Below are 25,951 nucleotides of genomic sequence, written 5' to 3'. Positions count from 1 at the left end.
TGGTAATCACAGCAATGGCTGGAAAGTTTGATGGACACAACTACTGATTTAAGTCGTTGGAGTTGACTTCAAGATTCTTATTGAAGCGTACGTGTCGCGACTCCTTTATCACCCAAAACGCGTCATTGCCTTTGAATTTTCTAGCACCCCTGTGAAGACTAAACTTTTACTCTGTTTTTGGCCACTAAAAGCTGACTAATGATTTTGCAAAGTTTCCACAGCTATCATTTTTTTTTATTGCCTCAGGTGTACCCGACAAATATCATCGTCCACTGGATGGTCCCTATTGATCAAGCAAGACCAAGTTAATCTATGTATGAGCTGACCTCAAAAGAGTGATAAATTTCTAAATTTTGTACAACATTTTCGGTAGCTTATTATAGCTCGAGGCTTATTTTGTTTGGTAACTCAAGTTGTCCAAATTAAGTTACGCATATTTCGAATAATGCGGGGAGACAAGCGTGGAGGGGCTACGGGTGCAATTGCCGCTCTACCATTGAAATTGTCCAAAAATTCTCATGAGTTTTGATTTACATGTTTTCCACACTTTTTTGATCCAATAGACTACATGAAATTACTTGAAGAGCCCTCTAAATTTCTTAGAGAATTTCTTAGAGGTAGCAATTAGAGGACCAACACTAAGCCTCCATTTGTTTCAAATTAAGTAAAATATTATCCGATGTAAAAGGTTTTTTTACGTAAAATGATTTTACAAAAAACAAAAAGTTTCATTTCTACTTTCCGGTGTTTGGTTGATAGTTATAAAATGATGAATGTGTGTATGTTTATATATATGTATGTATGTATTACATACAAAATTTTGTAGTCTTTGATGAGAAAACACAGAGTTAGGTCATATGAAGCAAAATGTTTTACCTGGTAAAATAGTATCTTATTTTTTGCACAACCAAACATCAAAAAATAAGTAAAATATTTTACACCCAAACAAACGGAGCCTAAGAAGTATCTTTTCCCCGCCCCATCTAATCTCTCTCTCTCTTTCAAATCTTTTTGCAATGGCCATGAACTATTATCTCATTGATCTCTCACACTAAATATCAGATCACCACTGAACTATTTACTTGGTTCTGATACTTGGTTAGGTTTGAGCTTCTGCTCAACAAAATTTGATTTGGTGGCTTCATTTTTTTTTCACGAAAGTAGATGTATGTTCTGGTAATGGTGTTCTATAGGATGTTTTTAGTACTGTTGTTATTGCCAATTGAAAATTTTAATGCATGTCGTCGGTTGAATTTCTTGCAAAACTGAAAAAATTCCTAGCCAGTACTGCTAGGAAACCAAACCTAAACCAATCCCACCGGCCCTTACTGATAGCCCATTTAAAGCCGAGGTAAAATCTGCTTGTAATCGACTACATGTCTCCAACCGCAATTACAAACTGGATGCATTCGGAAACAAAAACATACACAATTGTGGTTTTTTTTTTCCCTCTTTTTAAACACAAATTATATGCATACTGATCTTCCATATCCAAAAGCAAATTTTACCATGTGCTGCGTATATTGAACGGAGAACAGAAAATAAAAAGGATAGCAAATTTGAAGAAGAAGAAGAAAAAGCAGCCACACTCCATCATTCTGAAATATTCTACATCTTTATTCAGCAAAGCATCACATTCGTGTTTAAAAGAAGAGAATTCTAATTCTCTTATTTTATTTATTTGTATATCAGCCGCAATTTATCTCAAAAAAAACGGACTACCATGTATTAAGATTTATTCAGTACTCATGCGGCATTATTTCATCATTTCACAATAATATGCAGGGTCCATATAATTGGACCCTGCAATATTACTGTGTCCCATGGAATAGTATGTTTTTCGCAATATTATTGGGTCTTACGGGCTGAAAGGCCTTTGGTTATTGCAATCAAGATTATTTCCATATCCGACTCCCAAAATATCACTGTAGTGCTTATAAAACCCGATCCGATTCTCCTGTTCGGTAGTAGACCCTTTTCCACACTCAATTCCGCCGTTGATTATGTTGGTGATGACACCGTACCCCGGGACCCGACCTGCTGCTGAATCGGCAGGTGACGGGGTCCATTGGCCGGTGATGACATCGTGGCTGGAGGGTTTCGGAGATTGTGGAGTCATCCAGAACCAGAAGGCTGTTTTGAAAGAAATGGTGGGGTCGGTTGCGACAAAGTCTGGGTTGGCAAGTAGATTGCTTCGTATGGCTGTTCCAGCTGGACCATAGTTGTAATGGCTGCCAAAGTCAAGGTCAAAAGAAGTCAGTATATAGGCTAATTAATTGGAGAATGTGCTCAGTTTTTGTACGTGGAAAATAAGGAAGGTTTACATCCACCGCTCAACTTTTATTGCTACAGCTTTCTCCACCACTCTCTATTTTACTGTCCCGAAGTATTTTGGAATGTTTGAATTTTAAAGAACTCTTCCAGATTATTAATTGCCGAGACGGATGGTGAGATGTTGAGCAGTGAATGTTGAGCAATGAAATAAAACGGTAGGCGTAGTACCACCGTAGAAAATATGCTGCAAGTGGGAAGATTTTGGAGATTTGAGATTAGGTACAATTTATGAAGAAGATTTGTTCTAGCCCCTTTATCTTTGACAAAAAGTTCATTCATTTTGGTTTTTTCTTTTGCATGTGAAGAGAGCAAGAGAAACTTCGATGGGGACTTTGGGTTGGTGCTGTGCAGTGAGATGCGCACCTCCGAGCCATCGGATCATGCATTCGACGGCTTGGATCTCATTTCGGCAACCAACGATCGAGAGCTGTTCATTGCAAGATGAGATTTGAGCCGTCGAATAGACGATCCGATGGCTCGAAGGGGCGCAGCACGATTCTGCACAGCCCTGATCATCCCCCAATTCCTTGGTTGGGTTTCTGTTTTGGGAGTTTTGGTGAGCCAAAACCTTTGTAGTAGTATTTCTCCATATTTTGAATTTCGGGACACACCTGAATGAAGCAAAATTTTCATGAAAGAAATAGAAGGGCACACGTTAACTGTCATTTGCTCTTATGACCAATGTGATTTGATCAAGACCTTAAAGATGTTAAACCAACTTGATTTTTTTACTTGCCGATTAAAAAAAAAATCCTTCTTTTTGAAATGCAATGACTTTCTATATTAAAAAAATTATTCTTCATTTTGAAATGCAATGATGTGTTTTCTGAACTTTAAAGTACTTTTTCCTCCCACTTTTACGATTTGAATTTTCAATATTGGAGGAAGGGGAAAAAAATATCTACCCATCTTATCATTGACTAATTAAAATTGAGAATTATTTTAGGACATTTAAAAAGAAAAGATATACAGTACCTAAAATTTTGGGACGGATGAGAGAGAGAGAGAGAGAGAGTGCGTGTACTCACTGTGAAATTTGGATGGGGCCACGGCCGAAGTACTTCTTCCCAGCAACACAAGGGTATTGTTGTTTCTGTTGTGGAGTTCCATCACAATAATCCGGTGGGGGGTTCGTTCGTTCCGTTACAAAACAGTATCCCCATGCATATGGTCCGTCCGGAGCCGTTGGCCACCCTCCTATATATCGAAATACACATATGATTAATCTACCGCCATCGATATTCACAAAATACCCGATGTCTGGTTAAAATATTTACGACCTGACTTAATTCAACAAGTTTGATACAATAAAGTTTATGGTATACGATACTGCTAGAGCTGTGTTGTAGTATTACTAATCCAATTGCCATTAACTCGGTAACATCTATGATGAGAATTTTTTTTTTCTTTTTGCGTTAGTCCTATCAAACAAACAGGCTGTAATAAATCACTTGGGACGGAGAAAAAAAGTACCGGTAGTTTCATGGGAAGTTTGAGCCAAAAACGCAGCAATCTCTCTCTTCTTGGTAGCATCATCCCCGGTAGTTCCAAAACCACCAAACGCCTTGGCAGCAGCGATGAACGCCTCGTAAGTGTAAAACCCTTTCCCTTGACAAGCCGCGTCGTTCCTATGCTTCAACATATTCTCAAACACGGCTTTGCTGATAAGAGAGCTGATATCTTGTGCCGAGGCTCCTAGTATGGAGAGGAGAGAGAGGGAAATTAGTGCCAAAATCCTCATTTTTTTGGTTGTTTTTTTGTTATCTGTTTTTGGTTCTAGCTTGTGTGTTATTTGGGGGAGAATGAGAAGGCTTTTATAGGCAATGGAGATAGGGGAGAGGAAAGGGCTATTCTTGTGATATGTCCCACATAGACTATTCAATCAACTTATGTACACGTATCTAAATTACTTTCCATAGGATTAATCATACCGTCAACTTGAACGATAGCATAGCCAAAAATTTGTACCATTGGGGACACAATTGATACATGCCACATGTTGTGAAAAATACCACATCTATCTGGTTTTTAAGAATCTAACATGTCTTGATTTTCTTTTGAACTTTTTTCCAAGATATATTCCTATTTGAAAAGAGATATACTCCTATCATAGTATCTTAAAATAGAATTAGGATTGGATTTTCATTTCAAAACTGTGGATTAACCAAACAGTACCGTGAGATATTTAAAAATAATAATAAATATATATATACATATATATACATACACACACATGTGTATGTGTAATATTTATAAATAATTTTAACTTTACTAATTTTTATGATTTTTTTAAAACAATTTTACATTAATGTGACGATATATAAAACTTAAGGGATAATAAATGTAATGTTATGGAATGTCATAACTAATAAGTGTTTGCACTTTGCATTTTTAGTTGGCAGTAGCATCCTTTTATTTTTATGGAAGGAAATCTGTGGATAAAACCAGGACCGAACTGTGACTCACGGTTCGGATTGAAACCGAACCGTGAGACTTTTGGATTAGGATTGGATTGCATTTTCTAAAATCTGTGAGATACAGATTAAGATTGGATTCATAGGAATCCGATCCAATCCGGACCGTGAACAGCTCTATATAAAACTGGCGAAGTTGACACGAATGAGACATAAAAGAAGGGTGTTCCAATTTCTAAAAAAAAGAACTTTTAAAAAAAGAATGTAATTTTAAGCTCAAAAATCATATGTTTACGCAAATAATTTTCCTACCAATATAGATCTTGTTTGATAGATCTCATCGGGATCTTTTAAACGGTGCAAAAAAAATTAAAAATATTTTTTATTTCATTATATTTGAGTTTGAAATTACTTTCTTTTTGAAAAAGAATTTTGAAAAGAAGAAGAAGAATGGCAAACCGATTTCTTAAAAAAAGAACTTTTAGAAAAGAAATGTAATTTCAAGCTCAAAAATCATGTGTTTACGCAAATAATTTTTCTACCAATATGGATTTTGTTTGATAGATCTCATTGAGATCTTTTAAGCGATGCTAAAAAAAGTTGAAATACTATTATTCATTTTCGTTATATTTGAGTTTAAAATTACCTTTTTTCGAAAAAAAAAATTTAAAAAGAAAAGGAATGGGACCTAAGTACTTGTGTCTTGTGGAAGGAGTTGTGTTATTGGCATATATAGGTAGTTTCCCCGTGACTTCTGCCCATGGGAACATGACTCGTGAGCTTTGATGTCGTCCCATTTCTAATTTACATAATTTCCAATGTTTTCTCTTTGTTCGGCTATCAGCTAGTGATATCTGAATCAACTAACGAGCAAATTGACTTATTTTCTCTCCGGTTAAGTTTTACAAAATTCACAATAAATTATTTTCTCGCCGCCCAATTTTTCAAAAATCGAATCCAAATTATTTGTACGAGAAGTAAATCTACTAACTAACCGAACAAAGCCTCGGCGCTAATTGATGGGAAGACCATGTGTCGATCAACCCCCTAGTCAAGGTCAAGCCAATAAAACCAAAGTAGAACCAAAGAAGTCATTGATGGGACCCGGGGCCTGTCCTGTGCGGCGGCGAATGTGAGCCGGTTCAAGATTTCTTTCGTGGTGGAACCGGAACCGGAACCGGAACCGTTAAGTTGGAATTATGTCCCATATAGACCGGCCCCACAAAACTTAATATTTCCTCCGTTCCTAAATAAATGTCCGGCACGCAAACTTAAGCCTTTAAAAAGATACATTTGTTTCGTTAAAAAAATCAATTTTTTTTACAAATCAATAAATAGCAATGAATTCTATTAGATTGTGATAAAAAAATTAAAATATTTTAATAAAAAAATATAAATATTTTGTAAAGCCTAATTTTGCGTGCCGAACACTTATTTAGGGACGGAGGGAGTAGTAAATTGTCGGTAACTTAAAATTTGAATCCAATTTCTGCCAATAACACAACTCCTTCAAATAAAAGACAAAATACTTGGGTAAAAGTGCCTAAATTTTACTTTTCCGATTCATTCTATTGAGATGAATCAATAGTCCACAAAAATTTAGTGTAAAACTAACAAATGCGGAAAAAATTAAAATAAAGACAATTTTCAAATTTAAATTAAATTTAAGTGCAGGAGAACGCTGCCAGTTGAATCATAAAAGAGAAAGTAGGCAGAAATTGTGGAAGGAGTTGTGTTATTGGCATAGGTAGTTTCCCCTTGACTTCTGCCCAAGGGAACATGACTCGTGAGCTTTGATGTCTTCCCATTAATTCCTAATTTAATTTCCAACGTTTTCTCTTTGTTTGGCTATTAGCGACGATTGGACCAACTTACGAGCACATCGACTTATCCTCTCTCAAGTCAAGACTTATAGGATTCACAATAAATTATTTTATCGCGGCCCGATTTTTCAAAAAACTCAATCCAGATTAATTGTGCGGGGAGCGAATCTACCAACCAACCGAACAATGCCTCAGTGCTAGTTTTCCAAAGAGAAGTTATTCAGTGTCAGGTGGGCACAGGCCAAGTGGTGCCAAGCACCATCTCGACCGTCCAAACGTGTTTTGGATGATCCAGATCTATTTGGATAATTTTTTAGTGTTAAATTACCAAAACACTCCCTTAAATCCAAACAAATCTGAGCTGTCCAAAACACGTTTGGACGGCCGAGATGCGTGCTCGGCACCACGTAGACTGTGCACACACGGCACTGAAAAATTTCTCGACTACTAGAATTCATGGGAAGGCCATGTGTCGATCAACCCACTAGTCAAGGTCAAGCCAATAGTTTTCAATTAAGCAAGGTAGATAGCTCTATATAGAACTGGCGAAGTTGACACGAATGAGGCCCCGTTCCGGTTTCTAAGAAAGAAATTTTTAAAAAATAAAGGTAATTTCAAATTCAAAAATTATATGTTTATGCAAATAATTTTTTTATCAATATGGATCTCTTATGATAAATCTCGTTTGATAGATCTCATTAAGATCTTTTAAACGGTACAAAAAAATTAAAAAATATTTTTCATTTTCATTATATTTAAGCTTGAAATTACTTCTTTTTAAAAAAAAAAAAAGGTATAAAAAGAAAGTGAAACAGTACCTGAGACATAAAAGAAAAAGGAGGAATAAAAGTTGGAAGGAGTTGTGTTATTGGCATATATAGGTAGTTTCCCCGTGACTTCTGCCCATGGGAACATGACTCGTGAGCTTTGATGTCGTCCCATTTCTAATTTAATTTCCAATGTTTTCTCTTCGTTCCACGATCAGCTTGCGATGTTTGGATCAATTTTTGAGCACATCAATTTATCTCTCTCCGGTCAAAATTTACGGAATTCACAATAAATTATTTTCTCGCAGACCGATTTTTCAAAAATCGAATCCAAATTAATTGTACAGGAAGCAAATTTACTAACTAACCGAACAAAGCCTCGGCGCCAGTTTTCCAACGTTGTACAACTTGTACTGATTACTAGAGTTGATGGGAAGACCATGTGTAGATCAACCCCCTAGTCAAGGTCAAGCCAATAAACCAAAGGAGAACCGGTCATTGATGGGACCCGAGGCCTGTCTTGTGCGGCGAATGTGAGCTGGTTCAAGATTTCTTCCGTCATGGAACCGGAACCGTTAAGTTGGAATTATGTCCCATATAGACCGGCCCACAAAACTTAATAAATTGTACAGTAGGTAACTTAAAATTTGAACAGTAATGCTATGATGACAACAAAAATTTACATCTTTACAACATTTGCCACGTCATCAGTGGGACCCACAATTTCACTCAACACAAAAAAAAATTAAAAATAAAAGGAAAATAAAAAAACCCATATCAGATCTGAAAAACGAATGGAGAGTGAGGGAGAGAGAGGGTGAGAGGGAGGAGGACTAGAGGAGCACCACCACCGGCGACACCGACCACCACTGGCGGCCACTACCAACACCGGCTCCACCTCCGTCATCTTATGGGTTTAATTCCATAATTTTTTTCTCCGGATTATTCTTGGTTTGCCATGGGTTTCTCTTTCTCTAAATCTATAGAAACAGACGAGATGTATTGTTGTCTAATTTTCATCCCTCATATTCTAATTTTCATGTTGATTTTTACTGATATATACGGAGTCCGGAGACGAGATGTTCCTCCGTTTGGTTTGAAAAATTGGTTAAATCAGAGAACGACAAGGTTGGATTGTATTGTTGTCTTCTTAGTTTTCGTTTTTTTTTTTTTTTGTCAATCAATAAAGGCCTTGCAGATTAAACAAAAAAACAAACAATTAAAGTCCTTAGATTCGTGGGTTGAAAGAAGAGATGACTGAGGAATTTGAGACAGGATAGACTGAGACTAGGGAGATGCATTAATCAACTGTTGGGTGGAGCCCGTGGTGGAGGTCGCCGGTGGTGGTGGGAGTTGCCGGTGGTAATGGGTGTCGCCGGTGGTGGTGCTCCTCCAGTCCTCCTCCCTCTTACTTTCTCTCTCCCTCACTCTCCGTTGGTTTTCAAATTTGGTATTGGTTTCTTTGTTTTCCTTTTATTTTATTTTATTTTTTGTGTTGGGTGAAATTGTGGGTCCCACTGATGACTTGGCAATTATTGTAAAGATGTAAATTTTTTGTTGTCATCGTAGCATTATTGAAATTCGAAACCAATTTCTGCCAATAATACAACTCTTTATTCTTTCTCCGGTTTGGACTTACCGGATTCACAATAAATTATTTTCTCGAGGCTCGGTTTTTAAAAAAACTCAATCTAGATTAATTGTACCGGAAGCGAATCTACCAACCAACCGGACAATGCCTCAGTGCTAGTTTTCCAAAGAGAAGTTTTTCAGTGTCGGAGGGCACGGGCCACTTGATACCAAGCACCACCTCGGGCGTCCAAACGTGTTTTGGCTGATTCAGATCTATTTGGATAATTTTTTAGTGTAAAATTACCAAAATACTCTCTTAAGTCCAAATAAATCTGGACCTTTCAAAATACATTTGGACAGTCGAGATGTGTGTTCGGCACCACGTGGCTGGTTCACACGCGGCACTGAAAAATCTCTCGATTACTAGAATTGATGGGAAGGCCATGTGTCGATCAACCCACTAGTCAAGGTCAAGCCAATAGTTTTCAATTATAACCAAGGTAGAACCAAAGAAGTTCATTGGTAGGACCCGGGGCCTGTCCTGTGCGGCGAATGTGAGCCGGTTCAAGATTTCTTTTGTGATGGAACCGGAACCGTTAAGACAAGTGAACGTTTCCCCATCATATCAGTGCACCCGAGATAGGTGTTTTGAAAGCAACATGCGTGAAGGATTTGAGTTTGAGTTTTATATCCGATAAATTGAAAAAGATGAGCTAGATTTTCATCTACGGTAATTCACCACTTATAAGGCTCTAACTTCTAAGAGGACATGGGTCATTCAATGTCTATCGATGTCAAGTAATGTGATGCAGACTATATATAAATTAGGGGTGGCAAATTGAACCCAGACCCATTAACAAATTCAGACCCATCAACTAGAAAATAGACCCAACCCAACTCATTTATTAGTTGGGTAAGAATGGGTTCAAACCCAGCTGACCCATTATTAGTTGGGTCATAATTGGGCATCAATTGGGTCAACTTAAATGACCCAATAGGCAATGAAAGTAATCCACCAAATTTCATCTCTTAATTGATTTCTTTTCCAAATCCAAACCCATCAATTGGTGCCGCTCTCCCTCCCCCCCACCCCACAGGAGCCCCCCTCTCTCTCTCTCCTCTGCCCCCCGCCGCCCCCCCCCCCCCCCCAAACCCTTAGTATCATGGCCTTCTTTTTCTTTTATTCAATTATTTTGTTCTAAATTACACGTGTTCAAAAATATTTTGAATGATTTGAATTAAAAATCAATTGTGACCGGTAACAATTATTTTGACCAGTCAAAATTGAAAACACATCTCATCTATTAATTGCGCGAATGGACCCGTGAAATTGTGCTCCGCCGTGAATAAATTTCTCTCATGGTAGTCCCGCAAAGGGTTTGGATTAAAAAATTGACTTATTTTTTTGTCCTTTTTCAAATTTTTTTTGCATTTTTTTTGTTTTGTGTCATATTTTTGTGACTTATTAATTTGTTTTGATGAGAGGAATCGGAAAAGTAAAAAAATTTGATCGAAACTTATAATTTTTTGAATAAAAACAAAAAAAAATCAATAAGACAAAAAAAATTACTTATTCTCGTCTTTTTGAAAAAATTTATGAGTTTCGATCATAATTTTTTTTTACTTTTCTAATTTTTCGATCAGAATTTTTAGTATATATGTAATTGGGTTAATGGGCGGGTCGGGTTTGCTTTGAAATAAATGGGTCGGGTTGGGTATGGGTAATTAGACTCATAGTTAATGGGTCTAAATGGGTCAATGACCCATTAAAGACCCAACCCACTAACAACTTACCCAATTTGACCCAAACCCGCCCGTTTGCCACCCCTAATATAAATATACTTTTTCCGTTCGGTTAAATAAGTTAATTGATTTATTTTTTTTGTTTTTATTCAATTTTTTTCGTATTTATTAGTTTTCCGTCAATTTTTTGGGGATTATTGCATTGTCATGACAAGAGGAATCTAAAAAGTAAAAAATTACGATCGAAACCTAATTTTTTTAATAAAGATAAAAATAAGTCAATTTTTTCGTCTTTATTAAAAAAATAAATTTCGATCATAATTTTTTACTTTTTAGATTCATTTCGTCATGACAATGTTTTTTGACGAAAAACTAACAAATACAAAAAAAATTTGAATAAGGGTAAAAAACTAAGCCAGTTGGCTTATTTAGCCGAACGGGGCCGGATTATGGCTACATGTAGGGTGGGTGTCGTGTCATTTCATGTTTGTTCAAGTATTCTCTCAATCCTAACCCGACTTGTTAAATTTTTCGTGTGAATCGTGTTATCGTATCGTGCCATATTTGTGTTCTGTGTTTGCAATAGCCGACACTAACCTGCTAACTTCGTGTTTGGCTTGTGTCGTGTTATCGTGTTCTTTCATAAATTTCCACCCCACCTCGTGTTCATTTCGTATCAGAATTGTCTCAATCCTAACCTGATTTGTTTAGCTTTTTGTGTTATCGTATCGTGTCATATTCATATTCAATGTCATAAAATAACCAACCTTAATCTGCCAAGTTTGTGACAAATTCATATCGTGTTCTCGTGTCGTATCAGAATTTCCCACGCCTACTTACACAGTTAGACGCAGAGGGTGTTGGACCATTGTGGATCAGACGACATGCCCATATTTTTCTACACAGCACGCGTGATGTGCCATTGCGCACAGTACGACCCGGTTCCGTGTTCCACCACAAATGGTAGATTCCCATGGGATCCGGATCCATTCCCCTAGGCGGCTCCACTATATGAACCTGACGCGAAATTGGTCATCCACAATGAACATCAATCAATTTAGGTCATTCATAATTGAACATCTAATACGTTAGTTCAAAATAAGTTACACTATTAACAAAAAATATTACTGTAGAAGCCAGAAAATTTTATTTGCAAACTATTCCGTAAAGAAGGCTTTACAGAGGTCAATCACGTGCGTCCAAAGTGTTTTTGGACTGTTCGGATTGAAAATCAATTATGACCGAAAATAACGAATCTCAGCATGTATGTATGTTTATATATATGTATGTACGTATGTATTATATACAAAATTTTGTAGTTTTTGATGAAAAAACACAGAGTTAAGTCATATGAAACAATATGTTTTACCAGGTAAAATATTTTCTTGTTTTTGCACAATCAAACACCAAAAAGTACGTAAAATATTTTTCAGAAAATTATTTTACGCCCAAACTGTTGGAAACGGGATCCGTTTATCACTGGAAATATGCAACATACCAAAAATAAACAAGATTAGAAACTTACTGAACCAATTTCCGGCGTCCGGAAATTGGCAATCGAGGCTAGTATTTTTATGAATAATACTATATCCTTAAAGCAAATTCGTCCCCCACACCGGTGCTCTTAGGTCTCTTGAACGTTTGCCTCCCAGGATTACCCGATTTTCGAAGAACAGAAGTAGCACTACAATCTGTTCAATAGGGGAACGCAAACTTGTGCAGTACTCTCTCTCAAACTCAATATGAATGCAATGTGTATGCTCTGTAATTTTTCCGGTGTTTAAAAAGAATGCAAATGAGACCTTTTATAGAGTTTATGGTGACATTTCATAGAAGGGAAGTGACTGATCGGAAAACCCAAATCAATTGGGACACGATGGTTAACGGCCAACGGATGTCAACCAAAAGGTACACCATTTCGGCAACCTACCAAGTAATGCCAAGCAATTACCCATGAAAAGTCATACCCATTGGAAACCTCTTTACCGTTAGAAATTAAGCTTTAACCTTAAATCTTTCCAACAGTTTCCCTTACAAGACTACAAGTTTAATGGGTCCACCACTTAACTATAAATCCATGTATTCTTTTGTTTCCTACCAACATGAATTTGAGATCCACCCATACTTCAACCAAATATCATGTGATTAATTGTTCCGGAGTCAATTTTAATTCACTCCCAAATAATTTTTTAATAATTAGAATTTCATTTTATCCAACACAAACAAACGGGACCTATGAAGTATCTTTTCCCCGCCCCGTCTAATCTCTCTCTCTTTCAAATCTTTTTGCATTGGCCATGAACTATTATCTCATTGATCTCTCTTACTCTCTCACACTAAATCTCAGATCATCATAATACTTGGTTCTGAAAGTTGGTTGGGTTTGAGTTTCTGCTCAATAAAATTTGATTTGGTGGCTTTATTTTTTTCCACAAAAGAAGATGCAAGTTCGGTTGAATTTCTTGCCCCCCACAAAAATTTCCTAGCCACTTCTAGGAAACCAATCCTAAACCAATCCCACCAGCCCCTACTGATAGCCCATTTAAAGTTGAAGTAAAACCTGCTTGTAATCGACTACAAGTCTCCAACCACAATTACAAACTAGATGCATAGGCATGACGCAACGATAAAGTTGTGTGACCTGGAGGTCACGGGTTCGAGTCGCGGAAACAGTCTCTCTGCTTGCAAGGGTAAGGTTGCGTACTGTTGAAAAATGTATGCATTATAATTTGTGAAAATTTATATGCATCTCTATTAATTATTTTGATGATTAATTCAATGATATTTTTATTCGGCAAATACAAAATTATCGAAAAGTCGATTCCCGAATTAAATATTTTCGTGACCTTGAAATATAGCATAAAGTCTCTTGGATTCATGATTTATATTTACAAAGACTTTATTGAGCTCAATACATGCTTTAACGGATTTATTTAGATGAAATTGTGAGCCACAGGTTTACGAACCGGCTGACAAGCCGGCTGTCTGAACAGAAAGCTGTGACAATCGGAAACCATCGGACGACCACCCGGATGACCACTCTATCAAACGGCTAGTTTCCAACGGCTAGTTTCAAACGGCTAGTTTCCAACGGCTAGTTCCAACGGCTAGTTTCCAACGGCTAGTTTCAAACGGCTAGTTTCCAACGGCTAGGAAGCATATGGATGGCTATATAAGGCATCAAGAACTCATTAATGAGAAGATACACAAGCTACAACATTCCATATTATTGCAAGAGCAAATTCTCAAAAGATCAAAGCCAAAAATTCTCATTGTTCTTCCACTTTCATATTATTCTTGAGAGAAAATTTGTACAAGTCGTGAGCGATAATTTTCATACCTTCTTCACATACTTGTATTTCCTAAGTGAGTGTTTGAGTCAAACACTTGAAAGCTTAGAAGACCAAATTCGGGTTGGAATTTGGGTGTTATTGTTTTTGAGAAGTTTTCGGAGAAAATTCTTGCGGTTGTGCTAGCTCCTCGGGAAAGCTAGAGGCATTCGGTTCTTGTAAGCACCCGCAAGACTTACAAGTTGTAATCTTTTAAAGATTAGTCTAACCTTCAAGTAATTGCTTGAGGAGAAGTGGAGTAGGGCCGGACCGTGGACAAATCCGGACCGAACCACTATAAACGGGTTCTATCTCTCTATCTCTCTATTTTGATTGCATACTTATTGTTTGCATATATTGTTAGAGATAAATTTTTATTGGTAATTATTACTAGCAATCCTATTCACCCCCCCTCTAGGTTGCATAATTTGGGTAACAATTGGTATCAGAGCCTCGGCTCTTGTTTGTAGATTTAACCATCTAAGAGTTAAGATCCATGGCAACCACTAGTAATGTTTCTTGTATCGAAGGTCAATCGTCCAATAGACCTCCCTTGTTCACCGGAGAAAATTACTCTCATTGGAAAAATAGAATGATGATCTTTATTCAATCCACGGATTATGATCTATGGAAAATTATCAAAAATGGTCCCATTATTCCTACTAAGAAAGTTGGAGAAGAGACTATGCCTAAACCAGATTATGAGTGGAGTCATTTGGAAAAGGCTTCAATAGAAAAGAACTATAGAGCTATGAACCTTCTTTTTTGTGCTATTACTCCCAATGAATATGATTGTGTTTCCGCATGTGAATCGGCTAAAGAAATATGGGATAAGTTAGAAATGTCACATGAAGGAGATAGTCAAGTTAAGGAGTCCAAAATTGATATTCTTGTGCATAGCTATGAGCTCTTCAAAATGAAACCGGATGAATCTATATCTCAAATGTTTGCTAGATTTGCTAGTATTACTAACGGTTTAAAAGCTCTTGGAAAGATTTACAGTCAATCCGAAATGACAAGGAAGGTGCTCCGTTCCATGCCAACCAATTGGGACACTACCACCTCCATCATCCTACAATCCAAAGATTTCTCAACATACACGATGGACAAGCTCATGGGATCTCTCATGACGGAGGAAATGCATCACAACCTCAATGGTGAAAAAGAGAAGAAAGTTAAGGATCTTGCCTTCAAAAGTACAACAAGCAAATCAAAAAGCAAGGAGGATTCAAGCAACGAAAGTGAGGATGATGAAATGGCGCTCATCACAAAAACGTTCAAGAAACTCCTCAAAAATAGAGCATCTCACAAAGGCAGAGGATTTTCAAGAAAAGATGGAGGCAAAGAAGAAAATAGTAAAAAGGATCCAATCATTTGCTACGAGTGCAAGAAGCCCGGCCACATCAAAAGTGAATGTCCATATGCAAAAAAATATTCAAAGAAGGACAAAAAGAGAGCTATGATGGCCGCATGGGACAATAGTGACGATAGTAGCTCCGATGAGGACGATGAGCAACAAGAGGTCGCTAACTTGTGTTTCATGGCCATCGAAGAAAACGAGGTAGATCTCGACTCATCCTATTCCTTTGATGAATTATTTATTGCCTATAAAGAGTTGAAAGTAGAATTTGAAAAGGTTGTTTCTAAAAACAAATTTCTTAAAAAGGTTGCTAAAGATCTTTCACTAGAAATAGATGATTTAATTGAAGAGAAAGATATTTTGGAGGAAGAAAATGAAAGTTTAAGAACCTCTTTGGAAAAAGAAAAAGAGTATTTGAAGGATACTTCCAAAAACGAATCTTTAGAAAAACAAATTGATGATTTAACTAATTCTCTTTCAAAACTCACTAATGGAAAAGAAAGTTTAGACATTCTTCTTGGAAAACAAATGGTTTCTTTTCACAAGGCCGGAATTGGTTATAATCCCACTCAACACAAAAATCTTTTTGAAAAAGATGTTCCTCCTTCTAGCCATTCTAAATTGACATGTCATTATTGTGGTAAAATTGGTCATATTTCTCCTACATGTCCTATGAAAGGATACTCATCTTCTAATGCAAAAAAGGTTTGGGTTCCTAAGAACCGTATCAATGCTAACCTTCAAGGACCCAAGATGATTTGGGTACCAAAAGTCAAGAATTGATGTGCTATTGTAGGTATGCTTCAAAAGTTCTCTCAAGGAAGGAAGTTGGTACCTTGATAGTGGATGTTCAAGACACATGACCGGTGACAAGAGGGCTTTCAATTCTCTTTCGTCTAAAGATGGTGGACATGTCACATTTGGAGACAACAACAAAGGTGAAATCATAGGAATCGGCAATATAGGTAATTCTCCTATTATTGAAGATGTTTTACTTGTTAATGGTTTAAAACACAATCTTCTTAGCATAAGTCAATTATGTGATAGAGGAAATCGTGTTATCTTTGAAAAATCCAAATGTATCATTGAAAATGTCAAAAGCAACAAGACACTCTTCGTTGGACAAAGATTTGAAAATGTATATGTTTTTAATCTCAATGATTTAAGTAATTGTGATATAAAATGTTTTTCCGCTTTGAGTGAAAATAGTTGGCTTTGGCATAGGCGCCTAGGACATGCAAGTATGGATGCTATTTCAAAACTCTCTAGAAAAAATTTGGTAAAAGGTCTTCCTAAAATCAAATTTGAAAAAGATAGACTTTGTGGTCCTTGCCAACAAGGAAAACAAACCAAGGTTTCTTTTAAGTCCAAAAATGTTGTTTCAACTACTAGACCTTTGCAATTACTTCATATGGATTTGTTTGGACCAACTCGCTCTCCAAGTCTTTGTGGAAACTATTATTGTCTTGTTGTTGTTGATGATTTCTCTAGATATACATGGGTGATGTTCCTAGCTCATAAGAATGAGGCTTATCCTAATTTCACTAAACTTTGTAGAAGAGTTCAAAATGAAAAAGGATTTGTTATTTCTAACATTCGTACGGATCATGGAAAAGAACTTGACAATTCTTTATATGAAAAGTTTTGTGATGAACATGGTATTGGTCATAACTTTTCTGTACCTCGTACTCCTCAACAAAATGGAGTAGTTGAGAGAAAGAATCGTACTTTGGAAGAAATGGCCCGCACTATGCTTTGTGAAAACTCTTTGCCAAAATATTTTTGGGCGGAAGCCGTTAATACCTCATGCTATATTTTGAATCGAGTTTTAATTAGGCCTATCCTCAAGAAAACTCCTTATGAGCTTTGGAATGGTAGAATACCCAACATTAATTACTTTCATGCCTTCGGTTGTAAATGTTATGTATTAAACAATGGAAAAGATAACTTGGGTAAATTTGATTCAAAATCGGATGAAGGCATCTTTATCGGTTACTCTCTTACTAGCAAAGCATATAGAATTTATAATAAGCGCACTAATCTTGTTGAAGAATCTATTCACGTTTCCTTTGATGAATCTAATCCTTGTGCTACTAAGGATGTTGTTGATAATGATGACTTAGAAATTACACATGAGATTCATGACTTGAAAATTCAAGAAAAAGTTGATGGTGATACTCAAGTAGAAAGCTCTCAAATCAAAGAAGATGAAGTTATTAATCAACCTCAAGATGCCATGGGAGACAACCAAGATCTTTCCAAGGATTGGAGATTCGTGCAAAACCATCCAAAGGACTTGATTCTTGGAGAAGTTTCGAAAGGGGTAACCACTCGCTCGTCTCATAGAAATTTTTGTGAAAATCAAGCTTTTGTTTCTCAAATTGAGCCTAAAAACTTTCCGGAAGCTCAAGATGATGAAAATTGGATTTTGGCCATGCAAGATGAGTTAAATCAATTTGAAAGGAATAAAGTTTGGGCATTAGTACCTAAGCCTCTTGATCACTCTATTATAGGTACTAAATGGGTTTTTCGTAACAAGCTAGATGAATCCGGAAATATTGTTAGGAATAAAGCTAGACTTGTTGCTCAAGGTTATAATCAAGAAGAAGGTATTGATTTTGAAGAAACTTTTGCACCGGTAGCTAGATTAGAGGCTATTCGCATATTGCTTGCCTTTGCATCTTTCAAAAATTTCAAGCTTTATCAAATGGATGTGAAAAGTGCATTTTTGAATGGGTTCATAAATGAGGAAGTTTATGTCAAACAACCTCCCGGCTTTGAAGATCATGTATACCCCGATCATGTTTTTAAACTCTCAAAAGCTCTATATGGTTTGAAGCAAGCACCACGTGCATGGTATGATAGACTTAGCTCATTCTTGCTTGACAATGGCTTTACTCGTGGAAAAATTGATACTACTCTTTTCATTAAAGCCAAAGGTAAAGATATGCTCATTATTCAAATATATGTTGATGATATTGTCTTTGGTGCCACTAATGATAATATGTGCAAAGAGTTTGCTAAGTGTATGCAAGGTGAGTTTGAAATGAGTATGATGGGGGAGCTTAACTTCTTCCTCGGACTTCAAATCAAGCAAACTAATGAGGGGATCCTAATCAACCAAGCCAAGTATGCGAAAGAACTTATTAAGAAGTTTGGCATGGAAGGATCAAAGCCAACGAGCACACCAATAAGCACATCAACTAAGCTAGACAAAGATGAGAATGGTAAGGCCGTCAATGAAAAGATGTATCGAGGTATGATCGGCTCATTACTTTATCTCACTGCAAGTAGACCGGATATAATGTTTAGTGTTTGCATGTGTGCTAGATTTCAATCATGTCCTAAAGAATCGCATTTAAAAGCTATTAAACGTATCTTTAAATATGTTGGCGGTTCTCATGACTTAGGATTGTTTTATCCACGTGGAGTTGCATTTGATTTAATTGGTTATTCGGATGCGGATTTTGGAGGTTTCAAAGTTGATCGTAAAAGTACAAGTGGGACTTGCCAATTTCTAGGGCACTCTCTAGTGTCTTGGCATAGCAAGAAACAAAATTCCGTAGCTCTATCTACCGCCGAGGCGGAATATGTAGCGGCCGGAAGTTGTTGTGCCCAAATATTGTGGATCAAACAACAAATGGAGGATTTCAATTTGCAATATGATCATATTCCTATTAAATGTGATAATACTAGTGCAATTAGCTTAACCAAGAATCCGATTCAACATTCTCGAACAAAACATATTGAGATTAGACATCATTTTATAAGAGATCATGTTCAAAAAGGGGATATTGAACTTAACTTTATTAGTACCGACAAGCAATTGGCGGACATTTTCACAAAACCCCTTGGTGAAGAACAATTTTGTTTCATTCGACGAGAACTCGGCATGTCTAATCATTTATGAAAAAGTTTTGTGTTCTTGATGTCAAAAGTTTTTTTTTTGGATTCAATGTTGAGTTGATTGAATTCGTAAATATCATACTTGATGGAAAGTACAAATGATCTTGATAAAGAAATCACCCTTCAAACATTTTATCATATGTTTCATTTTCCTGTGTTTGGTATGCAGAAAAACAGTTTTATGGTCTTTAATGCTACTCCTCTTAAACGTTTTCTGGACTTAACCTGCATTTGTCAGCCGGATGTCCGAACACAATTTTCAACAACACAATCTCTATCCGAACACAATTTTCTTCTCCTATTCTTGTCCTAATCGGCGCCGCATCCCCTATCCTCAATCTCAAATTTCAAACAATTCGGCCGCATCCCCTATTCTATATCTCTTTCGGCGCCGCATCTCTACCGCACTCCCTATCCTATTCTATCTCTTCACCTATTCTTATCTCTATTCGGCGCCGTATCTCTATCACATCCCCAAACACTTCTCTCATACTCTATAAATTCAACAACACAATCTCTATCTCTTCATCTATCTATCTTTCCTTCTCTCTCGGCCTAAATCTCTCATCAAGCAATGGCAAACATACCGCAAGGGTTACCGTTTGAGTTTTACGAAAGAGATGCCGAACGAGCAGAGTTCAGGTTGTTTATCCAAACCATTTGGATGCAACTCTTTATCTTCATTCTGCTGTGTGCGTTACTTACCATGAGAATACCACCATGGTTCGGATGGAATGTAAATGTGGATACTCTGTGGTATTGGATTGGCATTATAGCTGCCGTTGTAGCAGCCATTATTCGAGAATACGAAAATCAAGGACGCCAAGCTCTCAATGAACGAAGATAGAGTGCTACAGGGCAAGAGCGGCATGGTGCTGGAACCATGGCCCTATTGTTTTTCTCTTTTTAGTTTTTTTTTATGATGTCACAGGGGGAGAAAAAGCCAAGTTTTAATTGATCTATCTTGCCATTTTGGGCAAATTTAAAAAATTGCTTGCTATGATCTGATGATTATTGCTATTACTCGTTGATCATAGATAACTGCTTTGGTGCATGTATTAAGGGGGAGATTGGCATAACTCCTACTTGAATAAAAACTATCATTTTGTGTCATCATCAAAAAGGGGGAGATTGTTGAAAAATGTATGCATTATAATTTGTGAAAATTTATATGCATCTCTATTAATTATTTTGATGATTAATTCAATGATATTTTTATTCGGCAAATACAAAATTATCGAAAAGTCGATTCCCGAATTAAATATTTTCGTGACCTTGAAATATAGCATAAAGTCTCTTGGATTCATGATTTATATTTACAAAGACTTTATTGAGCTCAATACATGCTTTAACGGATTTATTTAGATGAAATTGTGAGCCACAGGTTTACGAACCGGCTGACAAGCCGGCTGTCTGAACAGAAAGCTGTGACAACCGGAAACCATCGGACGACCACCCGGATGACCACTCTATCAAACGGCTAGTTTCCAACGGCTAGTTTCAAACGGCTAGTTTCCAACGGCTAGTTCCAACGGCTAGTTTCCAACGGCTAGTTTCAAACGGCTAGTTTCCAACGGCTAGGAAGCATATGGATGGCTATATAAGGCATCAAGAACTCATTAATGAGAAGATACACAAGCTACAACATTCCATATTATTGCAAGAGCAAATTCTCAAAAGATCAAAGCCAAAAATTCTCATTGTTCTTCCACTTTCATATTATTCTTGAGAGAAAATTTGTACAAGTCGTGAGCGATAATTTTCATACCTTCTTCACATACTTGTATTTCCTAAGTGAGTGTTTGAGTCAAACACTTGAAAGCTTAGAAGACCAAATTCGGGTTGGAATTTGGGTGTTATTGTTTTTGAGAAGTTTTCGGAGAAAATTCTTGCGGTTGTGCTAGCTCTTCGGGAAAGCTAGAGGCATTCGGTTCTTGTAAGCACCCGCAAGACTTACAAGTTGTAATCTTTTAAAGATTAGTCTAACCTTCAAGTAATTGCTTGAGGAGAAGTGGAGTAGGGCCGGACCGTGGACAAATCCGGACCGAACCACTATAAACGGGTTCTATCTCTCTATCTCTCTATTTTGATTGCATACTTATTGTTTGCATATATTGTTAGAGATAAATTTTTATTGGTAATTATTACTAGCAATCCTATTCACCCCCCCTCTAGGTTGCATAATTTGGGTAACACGTACATCAACCCTTCCCCTGCATTGGGTTTGCCGAAAAAAAAAATGCATTAGGAAACAAAAACATACACACTTGTGCTTTTTTTTTTTTTAAACACAATATATGTACACTGATCTACCATATCCAAAAGCAAATTAATTACCATGTGCTGCGTATATTGAACGGAGAACAGAAAATAAAAAGGATGGAAAATTTGAAGAAGAAGAAGCAGCAGCCACACTCCATCATTCTGAAATATTCTACTTCTTTATTCAGCAAAGCATCACATTCGTGTTCAAAAGAAGAGAATTCGAATTCTCTTATTTTATTTATTTGTATATCAGCCGCAATTTATCTCAAAAAAAAAAAAAAAAGAACGGGACTACTATGTATTGAGAATTATTGAGTACAACTGCGGCATTATTTCGTCATTTCACAAAATTATGTAGGGCTCATATAGTTGGACCCTACAATATTATTGTATTTCACGAAATAGTTTTCCGCAATATTATTGGGTCTTACGCAAAAGGCCTTTGGTTATTGCAGTCAAGATTATTTCCAGTACCAACTCCCATAATACCACTGTATCGGTTATAAAACCCAATCCGATCCTCCTGCTGCGGAGTAGATCCTTTTCCACACTCGATCCCGCCGTTGATTATGTTGGTGATGACACCGTATCCTGGGACCCGACCTGCTGCCGAATCGGCAGCCGACGGGGTCCATCGGCCTGCGATGACATCGTGGCTGGAGGGTTTCGGGGATTGTGGAGTCATCCAGAACCAGAGGGCTGTTTTGAAAGAAATGGTGGGGTCGGTTGCGACCAAGTCTGGGTTGGCTAGTAGATTGCTTCCTATGGCTCTTCCAGCTGGACCATAGTTGTAATTGCTGCCGAAGTCAAGGTCAAAAAGAGTCAGTACATAGGCAAATTAATTGGAGAATGTGCTCATTTTTTGCACATGGAAAATATGCTGCCAGTGGGAAGACTTTTGAGATTAGATCAAATTTATGAAGAAGAGATTTGCCTTGGCCCCTTTTCTTTGAAATTTTTCTTCTTCATTTTTGGTTTATTCCTTTTGCATATTGAGAGAGCAAGAGAAGCTTGGTTGGCTTTCCTACTTGGGAGTTTTGGTGAGCCAAAAGGCTTCGTTTTTCGCTATGGTTCTTATTTTTTAAGTATTTATTTCTCACTTAGCTTTGCGAGGCTAGTCATTTTCTCACAATACATCACGATTAATTAAAAAATAAGTGTTTGTTTTTCTTATTTTTTCATTAATGTAACAGGATTCTCTGTATTTTGAATTTCGCGGCATACGTGAATGAAGCACAATTTTCATGAAAGTAATAAATGGCCACACACTACCTGTCATTTGCTCTTATGACCAATATTTATTCAATCAAGACCTTAACGATATTCAATCAACTCGATTTTTTTTTTACCTGAATGATAAAATACATCTAGACTTAAATATTACAAAGTGAATGACTTGGATCACTAAATGAGAGCATAATGGCTCCAATTTTGTGTCACATAGGAGAATATCACATGGAAAGTTATTGATTTGAAATCCAAAAGTACCAAAAAAAACTACTCTGTTCATCTCATGAAAGAATTTCCTCTCTTCTCAAAGTAGGACTTTCTATATTTAAAAAATTATCCTTCTTTTAAAAAAAATTATCATCACAAAGTATATATGTACTTTTTCCTCCACTTTTCTGATTGAATTTTTAATATTGGTAGAAGGAGAAAAAAAATGTACCCACCATATATATCATTGACTAAATTAAAATTGAGAATTATTTTAGGACATTTATGAAAAGAAGATGGACCGAAATATTGGAGAGAGAGAGAGAGAGAGAGAGATGGTGCTCACTATGAAATTTGGATGGGACCACGGCCGAAGTACTTCTTCCCAGCAGCACAAGGGTATTGTTGATTTGCAACACAATAATCCCCGGGGTTTCCTTGTTCCGTAACAAAACAGTATCCCCATGCATATGGTCCATCCGGAGCCGTTGGCCACCCACCTACATATCCAAATACACATGATTAATCCAATTAGGCCCCGTTTGATAACCCTCCAAGGGGTTGGGATTGAATTGTTAGAGTGGGGATATTATCAATACCTTGTTTGATTTCTCAAAAATGGTCCGAACTATCAATCCCACCAGATTGCTAATACCCCAACTTGGGGGTATTGCTAATACCATCTTGGAGATGGTATTAATAATCCCATCCCAACCTCTTCTCCTTATCAATCCATTCTCATTACCAATATCTTCTATCAATCCAATCCCATCATCTAATCTCATCTCAAATAAACATAATATTATAATCTTATTATCGAATCATGTCCCAAACAAATATACTCATTATCAATCCCTTCTTATTACCAATTCCAATCTTAATCTCATCTCCTTACGAATCTCATTAATCTATCACCGTTATCAAACGGGGCCTTAATCCATCGCCATCGGTGTTCACAAAATATCTGGTGTCTGGTTAAAATATTTACGACCCGACTTAATTCAACATGTTAAATCCAATGAAGTTTACGGTATACGATACTACTGGAGTTGTGTGGTATTACTTATCCTATTGCCATTAACTCGGTAACAAACAGACCGTAATAAATCACTTTCGACAGAAGAAAAGAAAAAGTACCAGTAGTTTCATGGGAAGTTTGAGCCAAAAACGCAGCAATCTCTCTCTTCTTGGTAGCATCATCCCCAGTAGTTCCAAAACCGCCAAACGCCTTGGCGGCAGCGATGAAAGCCTCGTAAGTATAGAACCCTTTCCCTTGACATGCCTCGTCGTTCCTGTGCTTCAACATATTCTCAAACACGGCTTTGCTGATAAGAGAGCTGATATCGCCGCCACCGCCACTAGGGGTTGGTGAGGGGATGTTGGGGGAGCCGCCGCCACCCGTGTTGCAATTACTCTGGCACCCGCCGGTGCAGTAAGCCGCTGTGGTACCGCAGAAGCCGAATTTGCTGCAACAGAGTCCCCCCGGGCAGACTTTCCCTCCTGCTTGGCTACCGCATTGCTCTTGTTGTGCCGAGGCTCCTAGTATGGAGAGGAGAGAGAGGGAAATTAGTGCCAAAATCGTCATTTTTTTGGTTGAGTTTTTGTTATCTGTTTTTGGTTCTAGCTTGTGTGTTATTTGGGGGAGAATGAGAACGCTTTTATAGGCAATGGAGATAGGGGAGGGGGAAGGGCTATTCTTGTGATATATCCCACATAGACTATTCAACCAACTTTCCACTGAATTAATCTTATCGTCATGGCATAGCTAGAAATTTGTATCAGTGGGGCAGAAACGGAACCAGAATTTTGTAAACGCGGAGATCGAACTATGAACAATATTTTGAAATTTCAAGGTTCGAAAATCTAATAATTTGTTTGATTTAGGATTTGAGGGAGGTTTTTTAAATAGTAGGTGGAGAGAGGTAGAAAGAGGAATGAGACAAATAATTGAAGGAAAATTTTATGGGAGACTATCGTGCAAAGAGAGAAATTGGGTTTTGGGATCCAAAACGTACACATTTTCAAAGGATTTAAATTGGGAAAATGACGGCCACAGATGTGTTTTGATATTTAATACTCACTAAGGACATTTTCAGTATTAACAAATTTTCTTAACTTGTTCTTGGCGGGTATTTATTATCAAAACATGTCCTTTGCCGTCATTTTCCCATTTAAATGTCTAAATAGCACTTAATTAATACAAAATACAATATCTTGGTGTTCTTAACAAAATAAAATATTAATATTAATATTAAAAATTTTATTAAAAAAAACCCTGAAACAATGCAGGGACCGTGGCCCCCATATGACCACACCTGGATCCGCCTCTGAGTGGGGGCACAATCCATACACACCACTTTGTTGTGGAAAAAAAACCCACATCAATTTGGTTTTTAAGAATCTAACATGCCTTGATTTTCTTTTGAACTTTTTTTCAAGATATATTCCTATTTGAAAAGAGTTAAACTATCACAGTATCTTAAAATGGAAACGAAGGGAAAAAATTATATTTCATAAAAATTTATAATTTTCATAAGTAAAATAATTCAACTTATAGTTCTCAACGAATTATCTTCAACACAAAGGAGAGAGTAAGAGTAGTTATTGATAGATTTAGTAAGAGAGAGAGAAATAAAGAAGAATGTAAAACGAAGTCTCGTTTGACTTGCATTTTATGATAATTATATAATAATTATAATTCCGTAAACACGCGATAGTTTTGAGGAAAAACTTCAGTAAATTGAGACTTGATTGTGAGTAATTAATTATTTAATAATTTTTTTTTGTCTTCGCCACGTGTAGCCTTAATATCAATCTCCATCACATATTTATATGAGATAATTCATACATTTATTTTTGAGTCTATGTGGAGGAGAAGGACATTGTGGCATGTATGGCATCCCAAGAGCATTCAATAAGTTTTTTTTTTTTTAAAGGTGATGTAATAATAAAAGAATTTATTTTTTTGGCAAAAGGCAAAAAAAAACTTGAAAATCCAACG

General features: G+C 36.8%; 1 protein-coding gene across 3 annotated transcripts; it reads right to left on the bottom strand.

The window, feature by feature from the left end:
- Positions 1 to 1,596: 1,596 nt before the first annotated feature.
- Positions 1,597 to 24,599, bottom strand: LOC131302496 (basic endochitinase-like). Of its 3 annotated transcripts, none has more exons than XM_058329166.1 (3): positions 24,088 to 24,592; positions 3,363 to 3,531; positions 1,597 to 2,231 (listed from the first exon to the last, which is right to left on the bottom strand). In XM_058329166.1, exons 1-3 carry the CDS (start codon positions 24,533 to 24,535, stop codon positions 1,859 to 1,861), a joined length of 990 nt encoding a protein of 329 aa, XP_058185149.1. In that variant the 5' UTR covers positions 24,536 to 24,592; the 3' UTR covers positions 1,597 to 1,858. The 3 variants fall into 3 exon arrangements, with proteins under 3 accessions (XP_058185149.1, XP_058185151.1, XP_058185150.1); XM_058329168.1 differs by lacking the exon at positions 24,088 to 24,592 and adding an exon at positions 3,808 to 4,154; XM_058329167.1 differs by lacking the exons at positions 1,597 to 2,231; positions 3,363 to 3,531 and adding exons at positions 21,671 to 22,310; positions 23,297 to 23,450 and having other exon boundaries at positions 24,088 to 24,599.
- Positions 24,600 to 25,951: the final 1,352 nt, after the last annotated feature.

This window comes from Rhododendron vialii, chromosome 10a (genome assembly GCF_030253575.1).
Source record: "Rhododendron vialii isolate Sample 1 chromosome 10a, ASM3025357v1".
Lineage (NCBI taxonomy): Eukaryota > Viridiplantae > Streptophyta > Magnoliopsida > Ericales > Ericaceae > Rhododendron > Rhododendron vialii.
Note: the sequence above shows the minus strand (reverse complement) of the source record. Positions and strands in the feature narration are given on the sequence as shown.

Excerpts from the sequence above, each read along its gene's own strand:
- LOC131302496 (XM_058329166.1), bottom strand. The coding sequence starts at position 24,535 with ATGACGATTTTGGCACTAATTTCCCTCTCTCTCCTCTCCATACTAGGA. Across the intron at positions 3,532-24,087 it reads AACTTCCCATGAAACTACTG|GAGGGTGGCCAACGGCTCCG; the intron begins GTACTTTTTCTT and ends TTCGATATATAG. Across the intron at positions 2,232-3,362 it reads GGCCCCATCCAAATTTCACA|CCATTACAACTATGGTCCAG; the intron begins GTGAGTACACGC and ends TGACTTTGGCAG.